The following is a 26,024-nucleotide window of genomic DNA, read 5'->3' as shown; positions in this document are numbered from 1 at the left end:
GGGCCGGGAGGTGACAGAGTGATGGGAAATGGAGTGTCTGAAGTCGCGTGTCGTTCATCCCTCGGTCTCGATCTCGTCGAGCTTCGTCGAGGATTTGGTTCAACGTCGAGAGCCTCGTTAGTTGGGTTTTGGGGACGCATCTTTCTCTTACGCCTTTCAGGTTGCGGGCTAAGTTGAACAACAAGGTAACATGCTTTTTGAGTTAACCGGAGACGAAGAAACGAGAAGACGAAAAAGTCCAACAATCCGAATCGAGAAGGGAGAGCTAGGTAGATACATCTGGAGAGAAGTAACGATCTGAGGGAGAAGATACGTAGAAGAAATAAAGAGTCCAAAGATCAGGGAAATAGTCCAAGAAATTTAAACGAGAGAACGGAAGAGGTGGATGGGTGAAGGAGGAGAAGCGACGGCAGCGCAAATTCCTCGCCTACTCGGTCCAGACCTGGTTGGTGTTCCCCGTGCTGCACGCCCAAGTCTGGGCCCTAGAAAGGAGGAAGAGAAAAGGGGAGTAGGTCAGGATTTTGTTTCGGAAGGAGAGAAGAGAAAGAGGAGCCAAAACTCACTGAGAGTAGTTATCAAGAGATCCGTTGGTGAGATCGAGACATTGTCCCTTACCCTCGACGGCGATCCTCTTGTCTTCGGTCCCTAGAAGGCGAGAAGGAAGGAAAGATGATGAAAACTCAGCGAAAGTTTCGGCGCCTCGAGACGAGAAAGCGAGAGCGGGAACGGGAATGGGAGAACGAACTGTAGAATTGCTGGGCAGGCAGATCGTCGATGCAAGACCAGATTTTCATTCCGATACCGTTTCCAGGGTTGGTTCCGGCGTCAAGACAGAATTCTGAATCAAACCGCGCGAGAGAAGCGAGAGTCAGTCAAGGGAGTCGGCAGAGCGGGAGCGGGAGCGGGAAGAGAAGGTCGACTCACTGGTACCAGCGACTCGGATCTTGGTGGATCCTTCGTTCCAAACGAAAGCCTGAGCACCTGATCCGTTGCAGTCGTACATGTCGACGGCAGTTCTAAAAAAAGAACGAGGAGAAGGTCAGCTCGAAGTCGAGAAAGGACAGAAGACGGAAGACTCGACTCACCCGTCTTGGTACAAAGCAGCGTAGACGTCCAAGCACTTCCCGAAGTTTCCATTCGGGTGAATGGCTCGTCCTCCCTCGACGGCAGGTACGGTAGCGCTGGCCGAAGGGACGGCGGAGGAAGTGGGAGTGGGAGGGGTGACCGGGCAAGTGCCGACGTTGGTCGAAGGGCAAACCGCATCGGAGGAGTCAAAGGCTCCAACGGGAGAGGCGACGAGTGCACCTTCGTTGCTCTGAAAAGGAAAATAATAAGAGATGAAGATATCAGCTAGAGAAGGAACGAAGGGAGGAAGAAATGGGGGAGGGAATGAAGAGCGAGATGGGTCGATGGAGGTCGAGTCGACTCACGTAGAAGCATCTGAAGATGTCCGACCCTGACTTGACGTAGGAGCATCGAGTGGTATCGGCGTTGGAGTTGACGAAGGGAGAGTTTCCTCCACAGGCGGCGAGATCAGGGCAGGCGACGGCTCGCTGAAGAAGGAAGGAAAGAAAGATGAGATGGGAATCAGCGACGTTGTTTTCGATTCAGCCCTCAATGCGAAAAGCGAGTCGACTCACCTTGTGGACAGCGGCAGCGTTGGCGAAGAGAACAGAAGAGGAAAGGAGAAGAGCGATGGGAGCGATCATAGTAGTGGGTCTTGAGGTTGTTGGTTGGCTGTGAGGTGGGTGGTGAGTGTTGGGGAAAGGGAAGGACGTCCTCCTCTCCGTCTCGCTTTTTATCCCCTTTTTTCCAACCCTTCCCCCTTCCAGGTCCTTCCGAATCGTCTCGAAGAGGCATCTGCAAAGCGAGAAAAAGTCACGGACCCGAAGGTCGGAGCCAAGAACGGGTCAGCAGGTTCGGTCAACGAAGTTAAAGTGGTCACCTCGTTGAACAAGGGAGGACGAACGAGGGCGAACCTTGGTCCAAAAACGCCTCGAAGAGGAAGGAGAGGGATGTTTAAATGAGGACGGTCACGTTGTTGTTCTTCTTTGGCCTGTCGTCTGAGATGAACCCGTCTCAGAGAAATTGAGGTCGTCGGTGATGAGGGTTGTTGAGCTTGGAAAAAGGACAGGAAGTGGAAGGTCGAGGACGCGCTTTTTTGGTTGGCTGACGAGAAGGAGGATTGGGTTCGTTGACGGTCATGATAATTCTTCTCTCCTCCCAGAGGAGGCGCATCTAGTGTATATGTAAAGTAAGGCAAGAAAACCTGTCCCTTCTCGCTCGTTTAGAACTGAAAGGAGGGAAGCAAAGGTCAGCTCAGCCCAATTCAACCGGCGAGGCCTCTTCCATCTCCCGACTCTTCTCTCTCCGTCCATCGCACTGTGCCTCGTACGAGTTGGAAAGGAAGACTCACCCTCGACAAATCTCGTCCAAAGATACCTCGCTTAACCTGGGAAGGGGTGACGAGCACGGCGGAGAAGAAAGAAGGAGGACGAGGTCAGCTCTGTCTCGAAAAACGGTCTGTCTTTCCTCGCTCGAAGTTAAACCCGAGGACCGAGAAAAAACAAGATGCTCTCTCCCTCTTCGCTTCTCTGCCGAAGAGATAAATGAAACGGTCACTCACCCAGTCGATCATGAGCAGCAGACGAGTTCGAGTACCTAGAGGGAACGAAGAGAAAGGTCAGCGGACGAGATGGACGCGAAGGGGACTAGCTCTTCTCGCCGCTGGGGCTGAGAGGGCTCTGGAGCTAGTTGAAGGAGGAGAGGAGAGCTCACTAGTCTGTTCACTCCAGTAGATGGACCTGAAGGGCGAGAAGAAAGCGTGTCGAAGTCAGCGAAGCGTTCAGAAAGATCGAAGAAAAGCGACGACGAATCTCAAGCTCGAGAAATCCCAACTCACCTCCAAGCGTACCTGTACATCAACAACCAGACAAAAAGGTCAGCAATCTGCTCCCCAGATTTCACTCAGTAAAAGGACTACAACTCACATAGCGACCAGTCCACCAGCGAAACTTCCAACTCCCTCCAAATCGAAGGCTGCTCCCGCCGATCCCAGCGAAGCGAGACTTCCAAGGTGAAGGTATCGGAAGGGCTTGTAGTAGAGCTCGTCGTTGTTGATGCTGATGTCGTTGGCCGCGAGGTTGGGAGAGGATTTGGTAAGAGCGTTGAACTTCTTGGCAAGGTAGACTCCTGAGCGAAGCGAGAGGAAGAGAGAGAGGGAGGACGTCAGGACTGTTCGAAAGGAGAGATGGAGGAGACGAAGGGGACGAACCTTGCTGATTAGCAACTTGAGCAGTCTATATTTCGGAGCGGAAGAGAAAGAGCGAGGTCAGCGAATGAAGCGACGGACGACGAAAGAAGAGAGGGAAGAGGAAAGTGACGAACAGGAGGCAACGTAGTGATCTTGTTCGAGATCCTCAAGAACATTTCGGCAATCTCGTTCAATCCAAGCGATCCATCTTTGTCGGTGTCGTAGTCGTCGAAGATCTCCTTCCTGCATCACCGAAAAAGACAGACAAACGAAAAAAGGACGATCGTCGGCTCGAGCTCGACGAGGCTCCGAAAGGTGCAAGAGATTCGAAAGGACCTACACCTGAGCGAATTGAGACTCGGCGAGAGGGAACTTCTTCTTGATAGCCTTAGCCATGTTTTGCCATTCCTCGTAGTTGCTGCGAAAGGTACGAAGACGCGTCAGTTTGTTCTTCCCCCCTCCTTCCCTTCGTCTCCCTTTGACCCAAAGACTCACATCTTGTTATCCCTGTTCGTATCACATTCATCGAACAATTCCAACAGATGGTTCACCAAACCAGTCTCAATCTGTAGCACAAACAAACCAAACGGAGAACGCGTCGAAGTCAGCTCTCGCCTCGTCTTCTCTCCGAAAAAAGAGACGAAGAACTCACAGTACTAGCATCCCCAATAGCGTAAACCGTTCCCTGAGGAGCACCCGTCACTCTCAAATGGTTATCCACCTCCACAGCTTTTCGATGGAATTGGTTGGGCTGCGAAGAACGAACGAACGGTCGGACGCGTCAGTTCAAACTCAGCTCTCGTCTCCTTTCAGCACTCCAACCCCAGCCCGCTCTGCTCTGAGCACCTTCGAGCCGAAACTCACCAGCTTCTGCGTAACGGTCTTCACGAAAGGGTTCATGGCGATTCCCGTCGACCAGAGGGTGAAACCCGAGGGGATCTCTCGGAGAGTGGGAGGAGCGGAAGGGTTCTTGGGGTCCTTGATGGAGACGGAGACGGAGTCTTCGCTGACTTTGTTGACTCGGGCATCTGATGGGTGGGTGAGCGCGGTGGTGATGATGGGGAGGGAGAGAGGGGAAGTGGGAGAAGGAGGCGAAGGGTTTGGTCAGCAAACGAACGCATCGAAAGAACAAAGAAAACGAAACGGCACTCACTCGTCACTACATCGATATCCTCCCTCTTGAACCTGGCCTCAGCGTACTCCGAGATTTTCTCCGAGTAGGTGTTGCTGCATTACGAAAAGAAAGGAAGGAGTCAGTTCGAGCGGAAGAGGGCAGGAACGGCTGAAGGACCAACAGGATATGATCCCTCGACTGAACGATATGCACGCTCATTTGGCTTCGGAGAAGCTTGGGGAACTGTGTCGAGGTCAAACCGAAAAAGGTCAAGGGTCAAGGGTCAGCCGTCGAGTCTCGTTTCGAGTCGGTTCGACTCCAGACGAAGAGAGGGAAGACTCACGTATTGCATTCCATCCTCGTTCATCAAATCGACCAGCTCAGCAGCGAACTCAACTCCCGTAGGTCCTCCTCCGCAGATGACGCTGTTCGAAAACAAACCCATACAAGGATGACGAGGTCAGCTCTCGCTTGGATCTCGAGAAGAAGGACGCGTCGTGGGCGGACGCACAAAGAAAGCAGCTTCTTCCTGGTCTCCTCCGAAGTAGTAGGCAGAGAGGCAAGTTCGAGATTGTCTGATTTCGAACCACGCAAGCACACGCAAATAAATCAGCCCTCGTCGAAAGAAACGAAAGTCGAGAGCAAAAACGGATCGACTCGACTCACCCATGATCCTCCTCCTGATAGCCTGCGCGTCCGGAATCGTCTTGAGCTGGAAGCAATGCTCCAATCCTGGAACTCCATGAGTGTTGGAGCTGCTTCCTACGGCGATGACGAGCTTGTCGTCTGCAAACGAACGAGAACGGGAAAAGAAACGGACGCGTCGGGGGTCAGCTCGTCGTCCTCTGTTCTCCCTCCTCGTCTTTCCCACTGAACGGCCAACTCTTCGAGGGGATGAGGAGAGGTTCCAGTACTCACAAGGAACGTAGAGTCTCTCTCCAGTAGCCGTCTCAATCTCCAACAGCTTCTCCGCCATCTCGAGATCGACGGCTTTGGCCTGGATGAAGTGACCGCGCACTCGAGCGAGGGTTCGTCGGAGGGGTTCAACGAGCGAACGAGCTTCGACGGTACCGACTGTTGCTGAAGGAAGGAGAGGGGTCTGTGAGACGAAGGAACGAATGGAGTCGGTCAGCGGGTTGAAGGGAGGAGGGACGAAACAAGACGAGGAAGGGAGTTTGAAAGGGAAGGCGAACGTACGAAAAGCGAATAGTTCTGAGGAGCAATAACGGTGACGTGGTAATCTCCTTGATGAAGGTTCTTGAGGAGTCCGACGGACTGATAAATTCGAAGAAGCAACAAAATGGAAGGGTCAGCTCTCACGTCTCTCCTACCCATCTCCTCTTCCTCTTCACCGTCCCCTTCCCCACCTCCCAGCCCTCCCACTTCTTCCCACCCGCCCCCTCATCTCCAAATCTCCCCAAATAGATTACTCGAACAGACTCACGCCCCATCCTCCTCCAACGATAACCAACCTCGGTTTCCCTCCCTCACTCTCCATCCGACTGCCATCCTCCTTCCCACTGGATCCTTTACTCTTCCCCCACATGCCTTCCTGACCCGTCTCCAGATCCTCAATGCTCCTTTCCAAGATGGGAAGGTTTTTAGGGCCTCCCTTGGAAGGTGAGATGGCGAGAGGATGGACGGGGACTCGTTCGACGTGTTGGGAGCCGTAGGTGGAGGCGTCGTGGAGGAGGAGGACACCTGGGTGGGAGATTGAATAGTGGTGGGTTGGGTGAGTAAGAGATGGTGAAAAGGTGTGGTTGAGGCGAGAGGAGGAGAGAAGGAGGGAAGACGGAGGGGAGGAAGGGATAGTGAGCTCGCTCGTTCTCGAATCGATCGATCGGATCCGAACCAAGATAGATAGATAAAACGAGAAGGTACTAACCAGTCAAAACCGTCAACCCCAGTACCGACGAGAAACACAGTCGGGTTACTACCCTCAGCACAGGCGAACGAGACCAGATGTTTCGTGAATCCTTGTCGTCGTTCTTGGGGTCCTGTTGAGGTTCTCCTCCTCCTCCTCCTCCTGCTGATGTAGAGCTCTCCACAGTACTCGTAGAAGCCGTAGTCGAAGCAAGGTCTGCTGGTGCTGATGCTGGGAGAGGAAGCGTAGGAGCTCCTCCGACTGGCACTCGAGCTGCCGCCTTCTTTGTTGAAGAAACGAGAGGGAAGAGGTAAGGCGTAGAGAAGGACCGTCGAGAGGAGGAGGATAAGGCTGTGCGAGTGAGAGTGAGGGTCCTGGTAGCTGAGCGGGAGAGGGGGAGCATGGTTGGGTCTGTAAAGAAACGAACCAAAGAAGAAGGAAGAGAAGGGAGGGAGGGGATGAGCATCGAACAGGACCGGCGGATCGGAGAAGACCTTCGTTCTCTTCTGCTCCTTCTGGCTTGTGCTCTTTGTAGAGAGATCTGCTTCCGCTCTATTCACTCTACTCTGCTCTATAGAACCCAACACCCATCTGTTCCCTTCTGCGTCTCTATCAAACTCGATGACGTCCCCTCCTCCTCCTTCTCCTTTCCACTTCGTCCTTCCCTTTCTTCCCTCCCTCCCTCCTTACTCCAGATCGGAATCGATACAGAAAGAACTCACCGAGAGAACGATGCGACGTTAAGAAACTCGATGGAACGAGAAGTCGCTTTTTTTATGAGGTGAGTTAGAAGGAGGGTGGGGGTCTGAGGAGAAAAGAGAGGGAAGGACGCGAATAGAGAGTAGGTCAGCTTGCGGTTGAAGGGGTTGCTTTGAGGAGACCGAGGTCGCGGAATGAAGAGAGAGAGGATGAAAACCTTCCTTCAAGCATGAGCTGAAGGAAGATCTAAGGAGGAGAGTACGAAAGAAAGAAACCGGAAAAAGATCTTGCAAGCAAGCTCGCTGGCCCGTATCTAATCGAGACAGCTCGAGCTCGACCTGGGACGAACGCTTTGCCCTGGCTGGGAAGAAGAGAATATCGAGAACCGACTCACAAAGACGAAGATATAGAAGAGGAAGAAGACGAAGTTTTCGTTGAGAGCTGGATCGATGTGGTTGGTTGCCTACCAAAACGAAAACGGGTCGTCCTCTCACGTCGGAGACTGGGCTGAATAGGTTCGGTTCGGACGACTCTCCGACCTCTTCTTTTCTTCTTTTTTCCTTGCTGTTGCCGGCGGCAGTTGTATGGAATCCAAGAAATCAAGGTGGGATAGATGGATAAGCAAAGCAGTAGAGCAAGCTCCTAGATTCGAAGCCAGCTTCGAGATATGTAGCGAGAGCGAGCAGAGAGGAGAGAGGAGAGAGAGAGGGAGACGCGGACGCGAAGAGCGAAGGGCGAATCGAAAGCGAGGAGGGAAGAAGGATGAGGATGAAAGAGAAGGAGAGCTGAGAAGAGTAGTAAAGAAATGGTAGGAGAGAGAGAAAAGAGTGTCCTGGGTGTCGTTGGCTAGAAAGAGAGATGAGAACGAGAACTAAAGCAAAGAGAGAGAGAGAGAGACGCGTGAAGAGACAAAACGATCAAGAAACGAAACGACAGATCCGAACCAGCGAAAAAATCTACTACGTTCTACGTGAAACTCCAGCCACACTGAACGGATCGTCTCCACCTCCACTCGCCCATCCTCCCGTCGAAGCAGCAGGTCCTCTCGACACCTCTCCCATCGGGATCCCAGCTCCAGCTCCTGATCCCTCCAACCCATCTCCACCTCCCATGCTCCTGTTCCTCCCCAACGCTCCCACTCCAGCTCCTCCTCCTCCTCCCTCGTCGTCGTCGTAGCCTCCATATCCGCCAGCGGGGTAGCCTCCTCCGTACTGCTGCTGGTTCTGCTGGTTCTGCTGACCGTACGCGTCGTAAGGATCGGAAGCGGGGTAGCCTCCTTGTTGTTCGTAGTAGTTGGTGTTGCTTTGAGGAGGGTAGGAGGAGTAGTCTTCTTGAGAGTGATTGGCGGAGGAGAGGGTAGGGTCCATGCCGATGTGGTTGTTGGAGGAGTTGGCGGAGGGATCGTCGTGTCCGTCGTCGGAGTCTTCGCCGTCGAGAGCGTTGGTTCTGGAGGAGACGAGACGAGAGATGGAGTTAGGCGCAGGTTCGATAGAAACCAAGGAAGGGAGTGGGATAGAATCGGAAGAGAGAGGAAGGGGAAGTGACGAAGACGAAGGGAGGGAGAGGAAGGGGAGAAGAGAGAAAGAAAGAACTGGTACGTACCGGAGTCCAGCTCCACCAGTGGGTCGAGCAGGGAGAGCTACACCTCCCATATCATCCGACTCTCCGTGCTTGTTGAGCTCGGGCCTAGAAGTGAGAAGAAAGAGGGAGAAAGACGAGTGAGCTTCTCGATCCCTCGACGCGTCTCGACCTCTTTTCAAACTCACCACCTAATCGCATCATCTCCATCGTCATCGAACCCGCTGAACCTCTTGCTCGTCAACCTGAAGACCAAGAAGAGACCACCAGCCAGGGCAGCCACTCCAGCGACGACACTGATTCCAATGATGGCTCCCGTCGAAAGGCCAGACGAGCTAGCCGGAGCTGCACTTGAGGAAGCGGAAGCAGCATTCGAAGCCGAGGCAGTTCGGATGACGGTGATGACTCCTCCAGCAGAGTTGGTAGACTGTTCAGCCGTCGTCGTGGACGAGCTGTTTTGTTGAGAGAGGGAGAAAGACGAGCTCGCGGTCAGTTTGAGCGATCGGCAGGAGAGAAGGAAGGAGGGAGAAGGAAACGAACGCTTCTTCTGAGGAGCTCTCAGCTTCGGAGGACGTAGTAGCGGGTTCTGATGAAGTCGAGGCAGAGGTAGCTGATGTTGTAGAGGATACGACCGCGCTGCTGGAGGTCACCGTCGACGAAACGGCTGTCGAGGAAGCTACCGAGGAGGAGGTGGTCGAGGAAGTTGGGGAGGCGGAGGAGGACGTTGATGAGGACTGCGAGGAAAATCGAAAGGGAAGCGAGTTAGTTACACATTCGTAGAGAGATGAGACAAGAGAGAGCTAGAAGAGTGTGTGCTGCAGATCGATAGGGTCAAAGGGTGGGAGGGAGGAGGAAGGGGAGAAACGACCCTTGTTTGGAGACCCCTTTGAAGGTCGAGCCTCTCCTTCTTCCTTCCTTTTAAGAAGGGAGGAAGAAGGTAGAGAAGAGTCAGGTTGATCTTAGCTCAAGCATCGTATTCGAGCACGTCTACTCCCAGCTGTTCCTATCCTTCTGAGATGCCAGGAAAGGGCGGAGAGAGGCTGAGAGATCGAGGGAGGAGAACGCAGGTGGGCCTCGACCTCCTCCCTCCTCCCCAATGGCCCTCTCACCTCTCGAAGCACGTCCTCTAGGCTTCCCCAAGTCTATCTACAACAGCCCATACACCTCGTGAGCCCTCTACTAGACTTCCATGCTCCAAACGGAAGTTCAAAGCCTTCCATTCCCGCCACGAATCGACCTCGAAACAAAACGCAAAGTGAGGGGAGGGGATCAACTCACAGTAACTTCCTCTACTGCACTCGACGAAGACGAAGTCGTCGGAACAGCAGCTCCTGTCGTTGCTGCGGTTGTCGTTGTAGCCTGACGAGCTGTGATGATGTCTAGAATTCCATCCTGGCGACGATGGAACGGACGGTCTCGATGTTGGTGGTGCTGTGCGAGAACGAGCGAGGAGCAGAGCACGAGTCCGAGGAGTTGAGGACGCATGGTGAGCTGGAAGAGAGGAAGGGGGAAGGGGAAGGGGGAAAGGAGTGTGGGTGGTGGTGGGTGAGGGGAGAGAGAAGAGGGAAGGAGGAGAAGGTAGGGAGTCGCAGGTCGAGGTCAGGAAGGAAAGAAGAATAGACAAGGGCGAGCTCGGGCGAACTCAAAAACAGGGGTCCTTTCAAGATTTTTTTCCTTCGAATCGTGCTTGCTAATATACCTTTCTCAGCTGAGAGCTCAGTACCGAGAAAGACCACTTTTTTTAATTCTCGAGGAGAGATCTGGAGCCCTCCAAGCGCGCCTGAGGCTCCCTCCTCGCTCCCTTCTTCCCACAAACCCTCACCTTCCCTTCTTATCGGCGTGCATCATTCGGGCTCCATCCGCTATGGTAGGGCATCTTGTTGATCTCTCTGTCTAGATCCTTGTCGAGAGAGGAAAGAGTAGAGAGATCAGGAAGTCCCTGCTCAGCGGTCAGCTCCACTAGCTCGGTTTTTTCCCTCCCTCCTCTATCTATTCCTCTTCCTCCCTTGCTGTCAATTGTTGTATCTATCCTCTCTCATCTTCTCTATCTCTCTGTATCTCCCCCTTTATTTTTCGACGAACAAAGGGAGAGGCGATGCTCTAGCTCTTTGAAACCTCACGTCCTCCTCTCCTCTTCCTCCATCCGCCCTTCTCCACCTTCGCTTCACGATCCTCGAGCACCTGCCAGGTCGCCGCTTTCCTTATCAGAGGTCGGTCAACTCGAGTCAGTTCAAAACGAAGAAAGAGGAGGAAGTGCTCATCCTCCTTCTCTGTTTCTCCTTTGCTCTTTCTTGCTGGCCGTTAAGCTGAAGTTGTTGAACGACGACGTGTAACTGATGAATCGTCCCCGCTCACAGACTCAGAGCGTTATAAGATCTTTGCTGACTTTCCCTTGTCCCTATAGGTCGAACTTTTGACCTTTTCGGGACCGTCAACGCGTCTGGAAGTCTTTGAGGGGAGCGCATCGTTCCGTCGCGTCGCTTCCTCGCACTTCCTCCGTCTCGCTGACCCTTCCCTCGGGCCCTCAGTTTTCCGGAGGATTTTCTCGGCGTCTTGGATGGTACCTGGGAAGATTCTCTTCGAGGAAGCTCAGTGTGAGTCCAACTTCTTTCCGCTCTCGTTTCGTTTCGTTTCGTTTCCACCTCTGTTCGCCTCTCTTCTCTAGAAGCTGACCGTTGATCTCTTCATCCTCTTTTTGGTCTTCAAGTCTTTGTCTGTAGATGCCTCGTCGATCAGCATAGCAGCCTGTTTTGAGCTCTATCGGGACAAAGGCGACGGGCGTCGGGAGGTGTCGAGGAGAGGACAAGGAGCCGCACTCGAGAGTTCATAATCTGGGAGCTCCTTCTCGAAGCTAAGGCTTGCATCGGAACCTTTGCGCATCTCGAAGAGTGGTTCGAGGACCTAACGGAGAAAGGTGTAGGACTTGAAGGTGCGAAGACGAAAGGAGGGCTGAACAGCGGGAAGAGCTCGAGGAGGAGGAGGCCGATCTCTTCAAGCGGTTTCGAGTGAGTTTGTGGCATCGAGATTCCATGGTTGAATCCCACAGAAACCTTCAAGAGCGTCAAGAAAATGTGCGATAGTGACGGTGAATGTTGAAGGCAAAGGGCCGAAGGCGGGGAAGGAGACCTGAAGCTCATCTTTTTTTCCGCCAGAGGCCTCCCAACGACCAGCATCCCTTTCCCCTTCTTCTTTTCATGGGAACCACCGAAGACCTACAGTCTCAAGAGCTTCGATCTCTCAAGACTCAGCATCTCGACGAGCTCAAAAAGGGAGCTGAGGTATGGGAGCCTGAACAAGAAACCGCTCTCCTCGCTCGCCTGAAGCGAAAGGTCAAGCTCGCCGTCAAGAAAGGTCTCCCAGCGCAAGAGACAGCTACCATCGGAGGCTACCCTTTCGTCTCGTCGAATGCGGAGCTGGATCAGCTTCAACAGAGTGAGCTTTCCAACCACCATGCATCAATTCTGGGCGAGGGAGGAGCTGGACAGCAAAGGAGTTGATTCTTGCCCTTTGGCTTCCTTCTCTCCTTTCTCTCCCTTCCCCTCCCTCTTCATCTCTGATGGATCCGGTTTCACAGTGGACCTCACCGACATGTACCTTCGTGGCACACACCGTGGAGGATTCCTGCTCTGTAGAGTCCTCCCTCGACCTTCCAACCTCTCCCTCCTCCACTCCCCGCTCAACCTCAACCTCACCCTCCCCGTCGCCTCTCCTGACGGATCAGCAGCTCTCCTTCGTCTTCACAACTATCCTCTCCTACCCTCGACTCTCGGAAGACCAACTTCAGCCGACATCGACGCCGTCTTTCCAGCTGGAACGATGCTGGCGATCCTGGAACCGACGGTGAGACGAGACATCAGCGACGGGGAGTGGGTGGTGTTCGTCGACGCTGCCTCGGATGTGGTGGTAGTGAAGGAGGGAGATTCGGCTTTGGAGGATGTAGAATGGGTGGGAGGCGACGGCAAGGTCTGGAAATCGGCGGAAGAGGTCAAGAAGGATTTGGACGAGTGGAAAGAGGAGGGAAACAAGGTGCGTCCTCTTGCTCTGTTGACCTTTCGTTTCAGCCTTGCGGTCAGAGCTGATCCCTCTGCTTGCTTCCGTATAGGCTTTCGCAGCACGACGCTTCCTCTCGGCCATTTCTCTCTACACCAAAGGCGTCGAACAACACCCAACCTCTCCCTCTCTTCACCTCGTCCTCCTCAACAGGTCCCAAGCCTTTCTCCGCGTCGAGCAATTCTCCAACGCTCTCTCCGACGCCAATCAAGTCATCTCCCTCCTCTCCTCACCCTCCTCCACCTCCAGCTCCTCAACTACCTCCCTCCTCGAGAAAGCGATCGTCAAGAAATCGAAGGCCCTCTACTCCCTCCGTCGTTGGAACCTCGCCCTCACCTCTTACAACCACCTCCTCACCATCTCTCCCTCTCTCCCCGAAGCTGTCGCCGGAATCTCTTCCTGCGAAGCTCGGATCAAGGAAGTCTCGTCGGGAGAGTACGACATCCCTTCCCTCTTCGCTCAATCTCTTGCCGCCAAAGAGGGAGGAGTCGCGTCGATGCAGGACGTCGCAGACTTCATCGGGCCAGTCGAGATCGCTACTATCGCCAACAAGGGTCGAGGACTCGTCGCTACGAGGGACGTCCAACCAGGAGAAGTCCTCCTCGCAGTCCGAGCCGTCGCTCTCGTCTCAGCAACGGATCTCCCAACCCAAACGAAACTCGTCGTCCTCAACCTGGAGGAGATGGTCCGGGACACCTCCAACTCCCTCTTCTACGTCCACAACGTCCTCTATCGACTTCGAGATCAACCAGAGCTGGCGAGCAAGGTCTACAACCTCTACCTTGGACCCAAGGGAGAAGAAACCTCGTCGTCGTTCGATCTTCACGCGCCGAAGGAGGAATCAGACGCGTCGAGGTCCGTCGGGATCGACCGGGGAGAAGACATCAGTCGAGCAATCTACTACAACGCGTCGGTTCCTTTCCGAGTCGTACCTGTACCCGCTGGAGGAGGAGATTCGATCCAATACGGAGGAGAAAACTCGCCGGCAGCTCTCTTTTCCGAGTCAGCGATGGCCAACCACTCTTGTAGCTGGAACGCTTTCCACGTACGTTCCAGCTTTTCATTCTGCTCTCCCTTTCCCAAAAGCTAATCTCTCCCTCTTTGGCATCGTCGCATCTCTCGCAGTGCTTCTTCGGCGACTTCCAGATCACTCGAGCCAGCGCCTTCCTCCCCTCCGGAACCGAAGTCCTCGCCTCCTACACTCCCGACCTCCCTCACACCTACCGAACTCCTCGCCTCGCCAAGTTCTTCCCTGAACCATGCTCCTGCCCCCTCTGCACCTCCGACCTCCTCTCTACGACCCTCTCGTCGCGTCCGGGCGTAATCCTCAAGATCATGCGTTCGGCGAAGGAGGAGTTGGGGAGCTTGAGCCTGAAGGAGCTGGAGGCGAATTTGAAGAAGAAGGAAGGGCTGATGAAGGAGTTGAGAGTGACGTATGAGGTTGCGAAGGAGGTGGAGGGGAAGGGAAAGAAGAGGGATCAGGTGGATCTGTTCTTCGGGTTCGAGTTGATGAGGGGAGTGCTGAGGGAGATCGCTCGGAAGTCGAAGGGGAAGGAGAGGGAGTGGAAAACGGTGGTCGAGAACGAGATCGGAGGGTTGGAAGCTTTGGGAGCAGTCGTTCGTCGTCGGTCGTCGGAGGCAGGAGGAGGATCATCGTTCGTCGACGCGTTGGAGGCTCTCCCTCGATATCGACACGCCGAAGCCACGAGATCCCTCGTCCTCGTCGCTGGGACTCTGGAGGAAGCTAGGAAAGCTGGTGCCGAGCTGGTGCCAGAGTTTGGGAAGGTGGAGGAGTGGTTACGGTCGGCAGGGAGGGTCGAGGCGGTGACGGTTGGGGCAGGACGAGAGTTCTTCGAGATGAGGTGGAGGGAGGCTTTGTTGGAGCAGGGACTAGGTAGCTACTTACTAGAAAATACGACAGAGAAGAAGGGGGGCCCATAGATGGCTTTTTTGCTTCTTTCTCGATCTCGAACGTCGAGCTCGCTCCAATGCCATCAATCCGACTTGACTTTCTCCCTCCCTCAGACTCAACGCAAAGCCCTCGCAATCCCCAACCACAACGTATCGATCATCCTGTCCTTCGGAGGTTCCCAACCGTCGCTCAGACTCGAGAAAGCGGCAGTCTTTGAACCTGAGGAGGAGGTTGGGAGGGTTGAGCGAGAAGTGTCGGCGGCGGAAAGTAGGAGAGAACGGAGGGACGTCAAGTTGAGGGAGAGATATCTCGAGAGATATGCCACGGAAGAGCGTACCAGATATCTCACGAGCTTCAGTAGACATACGTTCGCTTTGGGATGGGGGAAGAAGGAGACGACGGCGGTTTGGGAGTAGACGAGGTCGGCGTCTATCTTCTCCTTCTCCTTACGAGAAGCTGTTCGAACGCCTCCTCGGTGCATCTTTTGCACCGCCTATCTATATTTTACCCGATCCGAAGCGAGAAAGACGAATCCCGCTGGCCTAGCTCTCGTTCGCAAGCTCCTCTCGAAGTGTTCGAACTTCGACGCCGACTCTTCTTTGTCCTTGGGGCTGCATGTATACACGACTTCGGAGTCCAGACCAAGCGTAACGATAGAGGGTAATTATAACGAGAGAGAAGATAAACGAGAGGCAGGCCATATAAAAGAAAACAAGCGACAGAAGAGAGAGACCGTAGATACCCAAAACGAACGAAACACCCTTCATCAACTCTGATCCATCCCCTCCCCAGCCTCCTCGTCCTCCTCCTCTCCCTCCCCCTCCCTGATCTTCGCACTAGCTACCGCAGCAGCTGCTCGACCCATCGACATCCTAGGAGCCGGAACTGTCGTTCTCGTTGAAGCTGATTTCGTCCGGGTCGAGGTTGAAGAAGGTCGACGCGACTTTTTCGACGACGACGAAGGTTCCTCCTGTTGATGTTCGTCCTCCTCCAACACTTCTCCCAACCCTCCGTTCTCCTCTCCTCCTCCCTCTCCCTCATCTTCCTCCTCGTCGTCGTAATCCTCGTCCTCCCTCTCCACCAGATCAACATCCACCTCCAACACGTCCTCCCATTCCTCCCCTTCCCCTTCAGCACTAACCAACCCCTCCTCGGCCCCAACTCCAGCCCTCCCCCTCAGCTCAACCACCTCCCTCCTCAACCTCTCAATCAACGCATCCCTCCTCTCGATCCGTCCGTTCAACAACCCGATATGCTTGTTCGAACACCTCAGCAAGGCTACCTTGCTCACTCCTCGATTCGGGTTGTCGTCCGGAATCAGAGGAGATCGAGCTGGTAAACGAGGCATGGAAGCTCCAGCGATGGGTTCTCCGGTATCCGGGTCGAAGGCTTCGACGTTGATGGGAGGGAGGAGAACTCGAAGTTCGTCGAAGCCGGCTTTGAGGGAGTCTCGACGACGTTGTTCTGCTTCTCGGTGGGAGGTTTTTCGGACTTCGGGTGGTTTGTTGGTGGAAGTGGAGGATGCGGGTTCGGGTTTGGTAGGGAGGGGAGGTTTGGAACGATCTGTGAGAGAGAAAGAGAAGCAGGAGGTCAGCTTGATGAGACGCGTTGGACGAGAAGAGAAAAGACGACGAACCTGATGCCTTCGCCTTCTTCGCACCCTTGGGAGCAGCTCCAGGCGTCTTTCCCTTTCCGATGGGGGCGATGAAGGGAGGTTTGTAGGTGTTGCTGACTCCTCTCGAAGGGTTCGAGCTCGACGACGACGAAGCTTGAGGTGCGACCTTGGCTGCTCCTCCTCCGTTTGGACCGTCCGACGAAGAAGGTCGATGAGAGTATCCGTTCCCGTTCCCGTACGTCGAGGGATCCGTTGCTGAGATGAAGGGTGAGGAGAGGGGAGAGGGGTTGACTGGGGTGCTGTTCATCGCTGTCGTGGAAGACGACGAGGACGAGTTGGCCGAGCCGGAGTGTCCTGTTCGGGAGAGGTTGAGGAAGGTTGCTGGTGTTTGAGGAGCGATACTGCTGACCATCGAGGAGGCGCCGCTTCCGTTGGAGTAGTTCGACGACGCTGAGAGACGGCGTTGTTGAGCAGTTGGGACGGGAGGAGGAGGCATCTGGAGAGACGCGAGATCGACTGGGGAAGGGGAGGAATTGCTTCCTGAGGATCCTTGGTCGATGTTCGCAGGGATGGCCGAAGGGATGAGGTGGTTGTGTTGACCATACGAGGAAGGGGAGGGTTGAGGGAAGTAGTTGTTCGAGGAGGAAGACTGCTGCGACGACTCCGAGATCTCCATCTCTCCGATTCCGTCCATCGGAAGCTGAGGACTCATCAACGGGAGTCTCGGCGAAGGCATCGACCCTCCCATCGAATCCTTCCTCCTCCTCGAAGACGACGACGCGATGGGCTTCATCAACGGACTAGGTCTCGCCTTCGCATGCTTCCCTTCCGGACCTCCTGCTCCTCCCGCCGTCGACGAACCCGTTCCTCGACTACTCCTGCTCTTCCCACTCGAGCTGGTTGACCTCTTCTGAGCTGCTGGGGAGCCGGGAGCCATCATGCCTGACTGTTGCGCGAGGAGGTGAGGCGACATCGACATGGACGAGTTTTGAGCGAGAAGGTGAGGAGACATCGATGGAGGGTTGTGGGAGTGGTTGTTCTGGTTCTGGCTCTGGTGGTGGGAGGAGTTGGAGACTCGATTGTAGTCGGAGGAGTGGAAGACGGGACCGAGGGCTGGCGAAGTGAGAGGAGAGAAGAAGTCGGCCGACGGAGTGTGGGTGAGGGAGTTGATGGGTTGGAAAGCTGATCCCGGAGTGGTCTGGTTCGACTGAGACATCGCCGGAGACATGAGAGGAGTGAAGAGGAGCTTTTAAAAGAAGAGCCCACGAGGTCAGCGTGAGGCTTGGATAAAAAAGAGAACGAGGCCAAGGCGACGCGAAGGAGGACAACTCACATTTCCGTCGAGGTCGTACTCGTTCGAGTCTCGATACCTTCCTGCTGCTCCTCCTGGAAGGTGGATCGGGCTGACCATCTCCTGATGCATAGTAGCATAGAGCTCGGAGCTGTGAGCTGTGATTCGATGCGGTAAGGTGATAACCGTCAGAGGGGAGCTCGAAGGAAGGAGGAGAGAAGGAAGGAAGAGGAACTGAGGATGGATACGAACCTGGTGTTGGGAGACCCTGGTGCATGGAGAGATTCGAGTTCGACTGATCTATAGAGTGAGATCTGAAGTGGTTGGCATGCTGCTGTTGAAGCTGCTGCTGCTGAGACTGAAGGTGCTGATTCGAGTGTTGCTGAGGTTGAGGTTGAGGTTGGAAGTGAAGCTGTTGCCCCTGCTGCTGCTGCTGCTGCTGCTGCTGGTTCTTCTGGGCCTGTTCTGCTGCTTGACGAGTGAGTTGATCGAGCTGAAGAGCGCGAGAAAGAAAGGGACAGAATCAGCGACCAAGTAGGAGCGAAGGAAGGACCAACGAACGAGAAAAGAGGGAAGCCGGGCAAGGGCCGACGAGACGAGAACAAGGCTCGTTCGCACGAGGGTGGGACGGAAGACTCACCTGCTGCTGAATGAACTGAGACTGGTACTGCTGGAGCTGCTGAAGCTGTTGGAGTCGCTGAAGGGCTGTAGCTGTGCTCTCTCCCTGAGCTTGTTGGAGCTGAGGAGGTTGAGGAGAAGGCGAAGCGAAAGCCGAGGGGCCTTCCTGCTGCTGCTGCTGAAGAGCTCCTCCTCCTCCGTTGTTCGCCATGCCTGCGAGCTGGCCCATCAACGATCCCAGATCCATGTTCCCTGCGTCTACGAGACCCTGTTGGGTCCGAGGAGAGTTGGTCGTCATGAGTCCGTCGAGGATGGATTGAAGGTCGGATTCGGAGGGTGGGTGCTGAGGTCCGGCGAGGTGGACGGAAGGAGAGGGAGGACCTCCTGAAGGAGAGGATTGCTGAGAGATTTGGGAGTGAAGTTGTTGGAGTTGAGCGATGGACATGGGAGGGTAGTCGGTAGAAGGAGAGGGGTGGTGGTGGTTGAAGGGAGGGGAGGAGGTCGAGGAGGTGCCGTTCTCGTGAACTCCGTCGAGCGAGAAAGCGGCCATAAAGTCGTCCGTCGTATGCTGATCGGGAGGAGAAGTCACGTATTCCGAAAGATTGAAGTCTCCGTTGGATCCTGGTCCCATTTGTATCGATTCAAAGTCGAAGGGGGAGGAAGGACCGGCTGCTTCCATCATGGCGAGAGAGCGAGACGCTCGTTTCGGGGAAAGGAGGGAGGAGCTGCTGAGAGTCGAGCAGAGAGTCGACGAGGGAGGACGAGAGACGCGAGGCGAGGAGAGGGGGAGAGGAGAGGAGAGGAGAGGGCGGAGGTAGATCTATAGATTCGAAAGAGGAGGGCGAGGAGAGGTGGAAGCAGTTGAAGGTCAAACGAGGAGGAGGGAAGGGAGGAAGGGACGACAAGGAACCAAAAAGTCGAGAGGGACCGGCATCGAGCCAACTCGATTAAAAAAGTAGGGAGGACATGATCTCATTCGTATATCTCAAGTGGCTGAAAGGGAGGAGAGAGAGAGAAGCCAAGTTCCTGAAAGTTACATCCAGCAACAGCAAGCCTGCACCCTCCTTCATTAGAGGGAGGGTCTCAACAATCGTTGTCGCCAAACCTCTCTCTGTCCAGGGCGAAGATTTCGCTCTCCCTCCTTCATAAAGCAAAGGTTTTAATTTCGGAGTCAGAGTTGGGGTATTCAGGGGACCGTTTCTTGAAGTCTACAGAGTTCGAGAATTTCTTGATCGCTGGGGAAGACAGTCTCGACGCGTCTTGCTCAACCCTCGTCCCTTCTCACCGTTTCTCGCTCTTCTTCGAAGCCTGGGATATTTAAACAATTGAGAACTAAAATGTAGGTGGGATCTTCCCTCAACACTATAGATTCCACGAAACGAGCAGAGATGCAGTCCTCTGAGGCGGCGACAGACTCTGAGAGAGTCAGAACGAACCACAGATTCTGCTCGGAAGCGGTTTTCACTATCAAGTTCTGCTCAGTCTCCCAAGCTGTCCTCTTGTGGTGGGCCTCGATATAGAGAAGAGTGTAAAACAGAGAGCATCTATGAGTACGCAGGCTCCCCCCTCCTTTCATCGAGCTCAACACGACCTCCACGCCTCGACACCCATCTCTCCTCCCAACTTCCATCTTCTCTCCTTCTCTTCAACTATGGCTCCTCCTCCGCCACCTTTTCAACTCTCGGCTACGTTGAATGGCCATCAAGCAGATGTATGTCTTCAACTTTATCTGTACTTTCACCTCGCAGAGGAGGAGCGAGACGAGCGAGGAACGAACTCGTCCAAGCTGACCGAATCCCTCCTTCCCCTCTTCCAGGTTCGATCCGTCTTCTCCCCTTCCCCTTCCGTCATCCTCTCTTCTTCCAGAGATAAATCTGCCATCGCTTGGGTCAACAACGGAGCAGGTTGGGTCATCGGCAGGAAGTGGGACGGTCTGGGAGGATTCGTAGGAGCCGTCTGGGGAGGAGAGGTCAACGGAGAGGGTGAGTTTGAGAGGTCTTTCTTCTTTCCTCCCTATGAAGATGAGCTGAGCTAATCAACTGAACTATATGCGCTCTGATCTCCCTCTCCTCCAGCCTACGTCGTTACAGGATCTCAAGACTCTGTCTTGAACGCCTACCTCGTTCCCAAATCACCTTCCTCCTCCCCGGACGAGTTTGCCGCTGCTACTTCCAACGATCCCAGTCGAACCATGATCGGACATACTTCCAACGTGTGCTGTGTAGATGGTCTCGTAGGAGGAGATGGTCTAGGTGAGCAAGACGAGAGTGAAGTGAGATCGAGAAAGGAATCGAAGCTGACCTCGCCCTTCCCTCCTCCCTCCCTCCTCCCTCTCCAGTCTCTGGTTCTTGGGACACGTTCGTTCATCTACCTCGTTCATCAGATCGAAGATGTACCTAACTAGCTTTTCCCCTCCTCGCAGCACCGCCATCGTCTGGTCCTCCACCTTCCAACAAGTCCAAGTCCTGAAAGCTCACTCCCAAACCGTCTGGTCCGTTCGATCCATCTCCCCAACCCAACTCCTCACCGGTTCCGCCGACAAGACCATCGTCCTCTGGAACAAATCAACCTCCTCTCCTGCCTCACCTTGGAAGGAATCCACCCGTTTCTTCGGCCACACGGACGCTGTTCGATGCATCGCTTCCATCCCAGGAGGAGCCACCTTCGCTTCTTCTTCCAACGACGGCACCATCATCATCTTCGCCCTCGAAACTGGAGACGCCTTAATCACCTTGCACGGACACACTTCCTTCGTTTACTCGTTGGCTTTCCTGCCGGAGAGGGAGGAGTTGGTTTCCGTTGGGGAGGATAGGACGATGAGGGTTTGGAACGAGACGGGGAAGAACGTTCAGACGATCCCGATTCCTGCGACGAGTGTGTGGACGGTTGGGGTGCTGGGGAATGGGGATGTGGTGACGGGGAGTAGTGATGGCGCTGTGAGGGTTTGGACGAGGAGTGAGGAGAGGGTGGCCGGAGTGGAGGAGAGGAAGGCTTTGGAGGAGGAGGTGGGCAAGCAGAAGGTTGATCAGTGAGTTTCGACGCGATGGACTTGAGGACGAGCTCGGGACTGAGTCTTTCCTCGTTTTGAAATCACCAGGCAGCAGATTGGAGACGTCAAGAAGGATAACGTCCCTGGAATCGAGGCTCTCGCTGCCGATGGTGAGTCGAACGAAGAGGACGCAGTTGGGCGTCAGGAGTCGCGTCTGACCTTGCCTTTCCCTCTTTCTTTTTCGCAGGCAAGAAGGAAGGACAAGTCATCATGGTCAAGAACGAGAAGAACGTTGTCGAAGCCTACCAGGTTCGTCCTCTTCTCTTACTTCTCGTCGCAGAAACGCGTCTCGCTGACCTTTCTCCTCCCTCTTCGCAGTGGTCCTCCGGCTCGTGGCAGAAGATTGGAGAGGTCGTCGACGCCGTCGGTTCGAATCGAAGGCAGCTCCACAACGGAGTAGAGTACGACTACGTCTTCGACGTCGATATCCAAGAGGGAGCTCCTCCTCTCAAACTTCCTTACAACGCTGCCGGTTCGTCTCACGCGTCTTTTGCTCCTCCTTCGTCCCCTTCTGACTCGCTCCCTTTTGATCTCAAAGATAACCCCTACATGGCTGCGAAAACCTTCCTCGAGAAGAACGATCTCCCACCCTCCTACCTCGAAGAAGTCGTCAAGTTCATCGAGAAGTCCACAGCAGGAGTCACCCTCGGAACCGCTTCCAACGACTACGTCGACCCTTACACCGGAGCCTCTCGCTACCAATCCTCTTCCTCCTCCTTCCCTACCACCCAACCCAACGCCTCAGCCAACGAACCTTACGTCGATCCTTACTCCGGAACAGCGAGGTACACTCCTGGAAGTGCGAGTGCGAGTGCAAAGGCCGAGGAGGAGAGGAAGAAGAAGATCGCTGCGAGGGCGAAGGAGGATGTGTTGCCCGTGGAGACGTACTTGGGGTTCAAGGCTGCCAACTTGGAGGCTTTGGGGAAGAAGTTGGGTGAGATGGAAGGTGGAAGAGTGTTGGGAGATGCGGTGAGGTTCGTGGGGTTGCCGAAGGGCGCGTTGCCTTCGACGGAGGAGACAAAGACGAACGAAGGGTGGGAGGTGGAGGGGCTAGTGGGTGTGTTGGAGAGCTGGGAGGCTGGGAAGCGATTCCCTGGTGAGTCGTCGTCTCTCGTCTTTTGCTGTTCGTTTCGCCCGAACGAAACGAAATTGACGCGTCGTCCTTTCCTTCCCTCTCCGTTCCCTCAGTCCTCGATCTCGTCCGACTCCTGGCTTCCGTCTCCCCTTCCCTCGCCGCCTACCGATCTCCTTCCTCAAGCACCATCGTTCAGGTCATCCTCGCAGCAGCCGAATGGAACAAGCCGTGGGAGGCGACGAAGGAGAGAGAAACCAACACCATGCTTGCCTTCAGAGCTTTGGCCAACCTGTTCTCGACCAAGAACGGGAAGGAGGCGTTGCTGAGTGAGCCTGGGTGTGAGGAGGTGAGTTTTCTTGTAGCTCCCTTGCCCTATTCGTTTCCCTGGGTCGTCAAGGAAAGGCGGGGACCTCAACGAAGAAGAACGCTTCGCTGACTCTCCCTCATCTCGGTTTCTCTCTTACTTTTCTCGCCCTATCGTCCGCCATTCAGCTCCTGAGAAGCATCATCGATGGACCAAGCTACAACGCTCTCAACAAGAACATCCGAGTGGCTCTTTCGACAGTCGTTCTCAAGTGAGTCCCTTCATCCTTCGACGACCCTCTCCTCCTTTTTTTTTGAGTCCCGCTACCTCTTCTCTGCCTGACTGACCTTTCTCCTCGCTCAGCTACTCCGTCCTCGCCCTCCAAGCCGGTCTTCCTCGTCCAGAGATTGGTAACCTCCTCCTCGAGATCGTCCTTCGGGTTCGTCCTGCTTCCCGTCCTTCGCTTTCCCGTTTTCCTGCTCGAACTGACCTTCCCTTTCTTACGTCGATTCATACAGACGTTCTCGAACGAGGGATCTGACGGAGAGTCGGCGTATCGAACAGCTGTTGCGTTCGGAAATCTCGTTCGTCACCCTTTCACTCTTCCCTTCGTCCCTCCCTCGTCTCTCCCGCTAACAGCCTCTCTTTTTCCTTTCGTCGCTACAGCTCCTCTCTCCCTCCGTCTCTGGATCTCTTCACCCAGGAAAGTCGCTCCAGGGAAAGCTCCTCGTCAAGGATCTCAGCTCGAGGTTCGCCGGAGAGAAGAGGTTGCAGAGCATCGCTGAGGAGATTGGGAGGGTTGCTATTTAGGCTGGAGTCTTCAGTGCTTTGATGGTAGAGACGAGTTTGCATTTTTTTCTCTTCTTCAACGGTGTGCGAAGAGGCGACGAGAGGAGAGGACCGACCTCTTTTCATCCCGTTCCGTCAAAACGAACCTATCTAGATACAAACGATCAGATTCTACTACAACGATCCAACCCTAGTCTACCACGTACTGAAATGCACACTAGATCAACTCGAAGCAGCCTTCTCCGCCGCATCCAAAGCCTTCTCAAACCAAATCTTCAACACCTCCTCGCTCTCCATCCCCACACTCACCCTTACCAACGTGGACTCCACTCCGTACTTCGCCGCCCAGTCCAACTCCTGATAATGAGCCAAGATCACATAAGGTGAAGCAAGGGTAAAGTTGGTTCCCAAACTCGGACCCTTGACGCAATCGAGCGCGTCGAAGAACGCTTTGGAGGACGCGGCGTTGGTGAAGGTGAGGGAGAAGAGTCCTCCGAATCGGCCGTTGTCTTCCGGGGAGGCATCCGACGCTGGAGCTGGACGACGACATCGGAGGTAGTTCTCTGGGGAGGTCCATTTGGGGTAGAGGACGTCCTTGATGACGAAGTTGGAGGAAGGGGAGGAGGAGGCGAGGGAACGAGATCGGAGGAAGTCGCACATGTGTTCGGCGTTGGAGTTGATGGTTTTGATTCGAGGGAGGAAATCTCGAGAGTTTCGTTCCATGAAGATGGCGTCCTCGCCGAAGTAGATGTCCTCGTAGTCGGCTTCGAGGTGGGCTTTGAGGAGAGGGTAGTGTTTGGAGAGAGGGTTGAGGACGAGACTGAGACGCGACGAAGGAAGAAGAGAAGTCAGCTTGGAATTTCGAAACGCGCAGAAGAAGATGAAGGGAAGATATATGAGGCGAGGATGGACGGGATGAAGCTCACCTTCCTCCCATAACGTTCGTCTCTCCACTGAACACCTTCGTCAAACTGCTCACGACGATATCCGACCACTCCATCACCTCGACGTTCACAAAGTTCCCCACCGTCTCGTCCACGATCACCACAAAGCCGTACTCGTCTGCGAGCCTCCTGATCTCGACGAGATCTGCCGACCGAAGGAGAGGGTTGGAGGGGAACTCGCAGACGAGAGCGAGGACGGGATGGGGATCGTCCGAGGTTCGAGAGGAGGCGAGGAGTTCCGAGAGAGCGGTGATGTCTGAGGCGAGACCGTGTCCGAGGAAGGTGCATCCAGGTCCCCACTTCTCGAAGACTTTGAGGGTATCGGCGTAAGGGAATCTGCAAGGAAGAGGAACGAAGAGAGGAGAGGAGACGTTCAGCGAAAGTCAGAACGACTCGAACTGAGAAGCTGTTCGGTCGAAGAACGCGTATCCTAGGAACGATAACTCACCCAAAGCATACACTCCTCTTCTCGTCACCCTTCCTGATAGCAAGACAAGCCTGATGAGCCGTCCAGATCGCAGCCATGCCGGTTGGGAACAGCCAGACGTCCGACTCGTTGATCCCTCGTCCTCCCGAGATCTCCTCTCCTTCCAGTACTCCAGCGATCCTCCTTCGAAGAGCGAGCTTCGCAACGGCGGCTGAGGAAGCGGGGAGGTTTCGTCCGTATCGCTGCTCGACGTATTGAGCGTGATAAGTTTCGAACGCGTCGGGTTTGGACGAGGAGTTGGGAGTGGAGTTGGAGATGGAGTTGTGGGATGTAGGATTGGAAGAGGAGGATGGGGTAGCGTTGGCTCGGGAGTAGTGACGGTTCTTGGAGTAGGAAGCTCTGGGAGCTGGAGTTTCGGCCTCGACGACGGCTGCTGCTGCTGCTGTTGGTTCCTCCTCGGCGACGGCGGGTCCTGCCTCGTCTCCGAGCACCTCCCTGATCTTCTTCTCCCCCAGCAAGGCCAACCCTCTCTCTGCCCTCCTCGAACTGATCCCCAGCCCGGTATGCTGCCAGAAGCTCTTGACGAGCGGCCAGTTCTCCTTCGGGAAGAGGATGATCTGAAGCTCGAGGCAACCTTCGTCGTCTCCGTTGCGGGAAGCTGGAGGATTCCCGTCTGAACAGATGACGAACTCGACGATCCTGGTTTGAATGGGAGGGTTGGTGTGGGCGAGGAGGTAGGCTCGACAGGCTTGAGCTGTTTTGGGAGTCGGGAGGAGGAGGCAGAGCTCTTGAGGAGTACCGAACTTTTTGAGGCAGAGAGCGGCGAGCTGAGAAGGAGAAAATGGAAAAGTTGAAGCGAGGAGGGAGTGAAGATGGGTCAGTTTACGGATAAGAGATGCGAAGAAGTGGGACGAGCAGGGGGATCGGGAGGTGACTCGGACGAGAAGGAAGGAGGGGAGGGAAGGGAAACGTCGAGCTGAGGTCGAGTCGAGTCATCGTCCTTCCTTCTCTTCGCCCTCAGCTCTCGTACCGACAATCTGTCGAGCCACGAGAAGGAATACAAGCTCACCTTCTGAATAGATTTGTGAATGAAGAACCGAGGGTAACCCGTCTGCATCGCTGCCACGATCCAGGGCTCTCCTTCCTCGTAGGCGACGTTGTCCTTCCAAGTCGGCAGCGAAACCGAGATGGCGTGAGGGAGGAGAGCTGGGATGGAGAATCCGACGGGGACCTGAGTCTGTTGAGCTGCTACCGAAGGCATTTTGAAGGCAAAAGAGCTCAAGACGAGGTCGTGGTTTGAAGGAGAAAAGTGAAGAGAAGGGGAGGAAGCTCAAGACGCAATCGGCCTCCCCGCCGCGAAGTCAAATGGGTCGTCTGCCTGTGGGTGAGTTGGGGTTTAAAGCCGCCTCTCATCTTTGCTGCTACATACAGACCTCGGATTG

General features: G+C 54.8%; 8 protein-coding genes across 8 annotated transcripts; 2 read left to right on the top strand and 6 right to left on the bottom strand.

Annotated features, from left to right (window-relative positions):
* Positions 1-427: 427 nt before the first annotated feature.
* On the bottom strand, positions 428-1,709 carry BDY24DRAFT_414933 (RICIN domain-containing protein; the record flags this gene model as incomplete). Its single annotated transcript, XM_076643385.1, has 7 exons — positions 428-482; positions 564-645; positions 746-838; positions 925-1,016; positions 1,086-1,315; positions 1,431-1,553; positions 1,641-1,709. 7 exons carry the CDS (start codon positions 1,707-1,709, stop codon positions 428-430), a joined length of 744 nt encoding a protein of 247 aa, XP_076496970.1.
* Positions 1,710-2,149: 440 nt separating this feature from the next.
* BDY24DRAFT_388203 (uncharacterized protein) lies at positions 2,150-5,728 on the bottom strand. The gene is made up of 19 exons (XM_076640327.1): positions 5,565-5,728; positions 5,286-5,466; positions 5,034-5,153; positions 4,879-4,942; positions 4,711-4,792; positions 4,549-4,610; positions 4,407-4,480; positions 4,118-4,281; positions 3,906-4,004; positions 3,749-3,819; positions 3,594-3,671; positions 3,388-3,496; positions 3,275-3,299; positions 2,991-3,192; positions 2,903-2,914; positions 2,779-2,804; positions 2,627-2,661; positions 2,417-2,452; positions 2,150-2,293 (listed from the first exon to the last, which is right to left on the bottom strand). Exons 1-19 carry the CDS (start codon positions 5,700-5,702, stop codon positions 2,288-2,290), a joined length of 1,584 nt encoding a protein of 527 aa, XP_076496969.1. The 5' UTR covers positions 5,703-5,728; the 3' UTR covers positions 2,150-2,287.
* Positions 5,729-5,758: 30 nt separating this feature from the next.
* Positions 5,759-7,064, bottom strand: BDY24DRAFT_52261 (uncharacterized protein). The gene is made up of 3 exons (XM_076644965.1): positions 6,954-7,064; positions 6,253-6,642; positions 5,759-6,068 (listed from the first exon to the last, which is right to left on the bottom strand). The coding sequence occupies exons 2-3, from the start codon at positions 6,632-6,634 to the stop codon at positions 5,794-5,796; spliced, it is 657 nt and encodes a 218-aa protein (XP_076496968.1). The 5' UTR covers positions 6,635-6,642; positions 6,954-7,064; the 3' UTR covers positions 5,759-5,793.
* Positions 7,065-7,520: 456 nt separating this feature from the next.
* BDY24DRAFT_388198 (uncharacterized protein) lies at positions 7,521-10,183 on the bottom strand. Its single transcript, XM_076640326.1, has 4 exons — positions 9,787-10,183; positions 9,049-9,242; positions 8,697-8,960; positions 7,521-8,616 (listed from the first exon to the last, which is right to left on the bottom strand). The coding sequence occupies exons 1-4, from the start codon at positions 9,991-9,993 to the stop codon at positions 7,890-7,892; spliced, it is 1,392 nt and encodes a 463-aa protein (XP_076496967.1). The 5' UTR covers positions 9,994-10,183; the 3' UTR covers positions 7,521-7,889.
* A 1,483-nt stretch (positions 10,184-11,666) lies between these two features.
* Positions 11,667-14,566, top strand: BDY24DRAFT_388197 (uncharacterized protein). Its single transcript, XM_076640325.1, has 4 exons — positions 11,667-11,940; positions 12,083-12,534; positions 12,611-13,603; positions 13,684-14,566. Exons 1-4 carry the CDS (start codon positions 11,703-11,705, stop codon positions 14,497-14,499), a joined length of 2,499 nt encoding a protein of 832 aa, XP_076496966.1. The 5' UTR covers positions 11,667-11,702; the 3' UTR covers positions 14,500-14,566.
* Positions 14,567-15,236: 670 nt separating this feature from the next.
* Positions 15,237-18,676, bottom strand: BDY24DRAFT_414929 (uncharacterized protein; the record flags this gene model as incomplete). The annotated part of the gene is made up of 5 exons (XM_076643384.1): positions 15,237-16,033; positions 16,107-17,331; positions 17,419-17,534; positions 17,629-17,869; positions 18,017-18,676. 5 exons carry the CDS (start codon positions 18,674-18,676, stop codon positions 15,237-15,239), a joined length of 3,039 nt encoding a protein of 1,012 aa, XP_076496965.1.
* Positions 18,677-19,617: 941 nt separating this feature from the next.
* BDY24DRAFT_388192 (WD repeat PLAP family protein) lies at positions 19,618-22,808 on the top strand. Its single transcript, XM_076640324.1, has 11 exons — positions 19,618-19,705; positions 19,811-19,976; positions 20,070-20,246; positions 20,333-20,351; positions 20,417-21,022; positions 21,092-21,153; positions 21,231-21,292; positions 21,362-21,515; positions 21,582-22,139; positions 22,232-22,464; positions 22,611-22,808. Exons 1-11 carry the CDS (start codon positions 19,646-19,648, stop codon positions 22,695-22,697), a joined length of 2,184 nt encoding a protein of 727 aa, XP_076496964.1. The 5' UTR covers positions 19,618-19,645; the 3' UTR covers positions 22,698-22,808.
* A 584-nt stretch (positions 22,809-23,392) lies between these two features.
* BDY24DRAFT_388188 (pyridoxal phosphate-dependent transferase) lies at positions 23,393-25,906 on the bottom strand. Its single transcript, XM_076640323.1, has 4 exons — positions 25,652-25,906; positions 24,604-25,409; positions 24,138-24,491; positions 23,393-24,031 (listed from the first exon to the last, which is right to left on the bottom strand). The coding sequence occupies exons 1-4, from the start codon at positions 25,841-25,843 to the stop codon at positions 23,434-23,436; spliced, it is 1,950 nt and encodes a 649-aa protein (XP_076496963.1). The 5' UTR covers positions 25,844-25,906; the 3' UTR covers positions 23,393-23,433.
* Positions 25,907-26,024: the final 118 nt, after the last annotated feature.

This window comes from Mrakia frigida, assembly GCF_051309035.1.
Source record: "Mrakia frigida strain ATCC 22029 unplaced genomic scaffold BDY24scaffold_14, whole genome shotgun sequence".
NCBI lineage: Eukaryota > Fungi > Basidiomycota > Tremellomycetes > Cystofilobasidiales > Mrakiaceae > Mrakia > Mrakia frigida.
The sequence above is the reverse complement of the archived record's forward strand: the minus strand, read 5'-3'. Positions and strand labels throughout refer to the sequence as shown.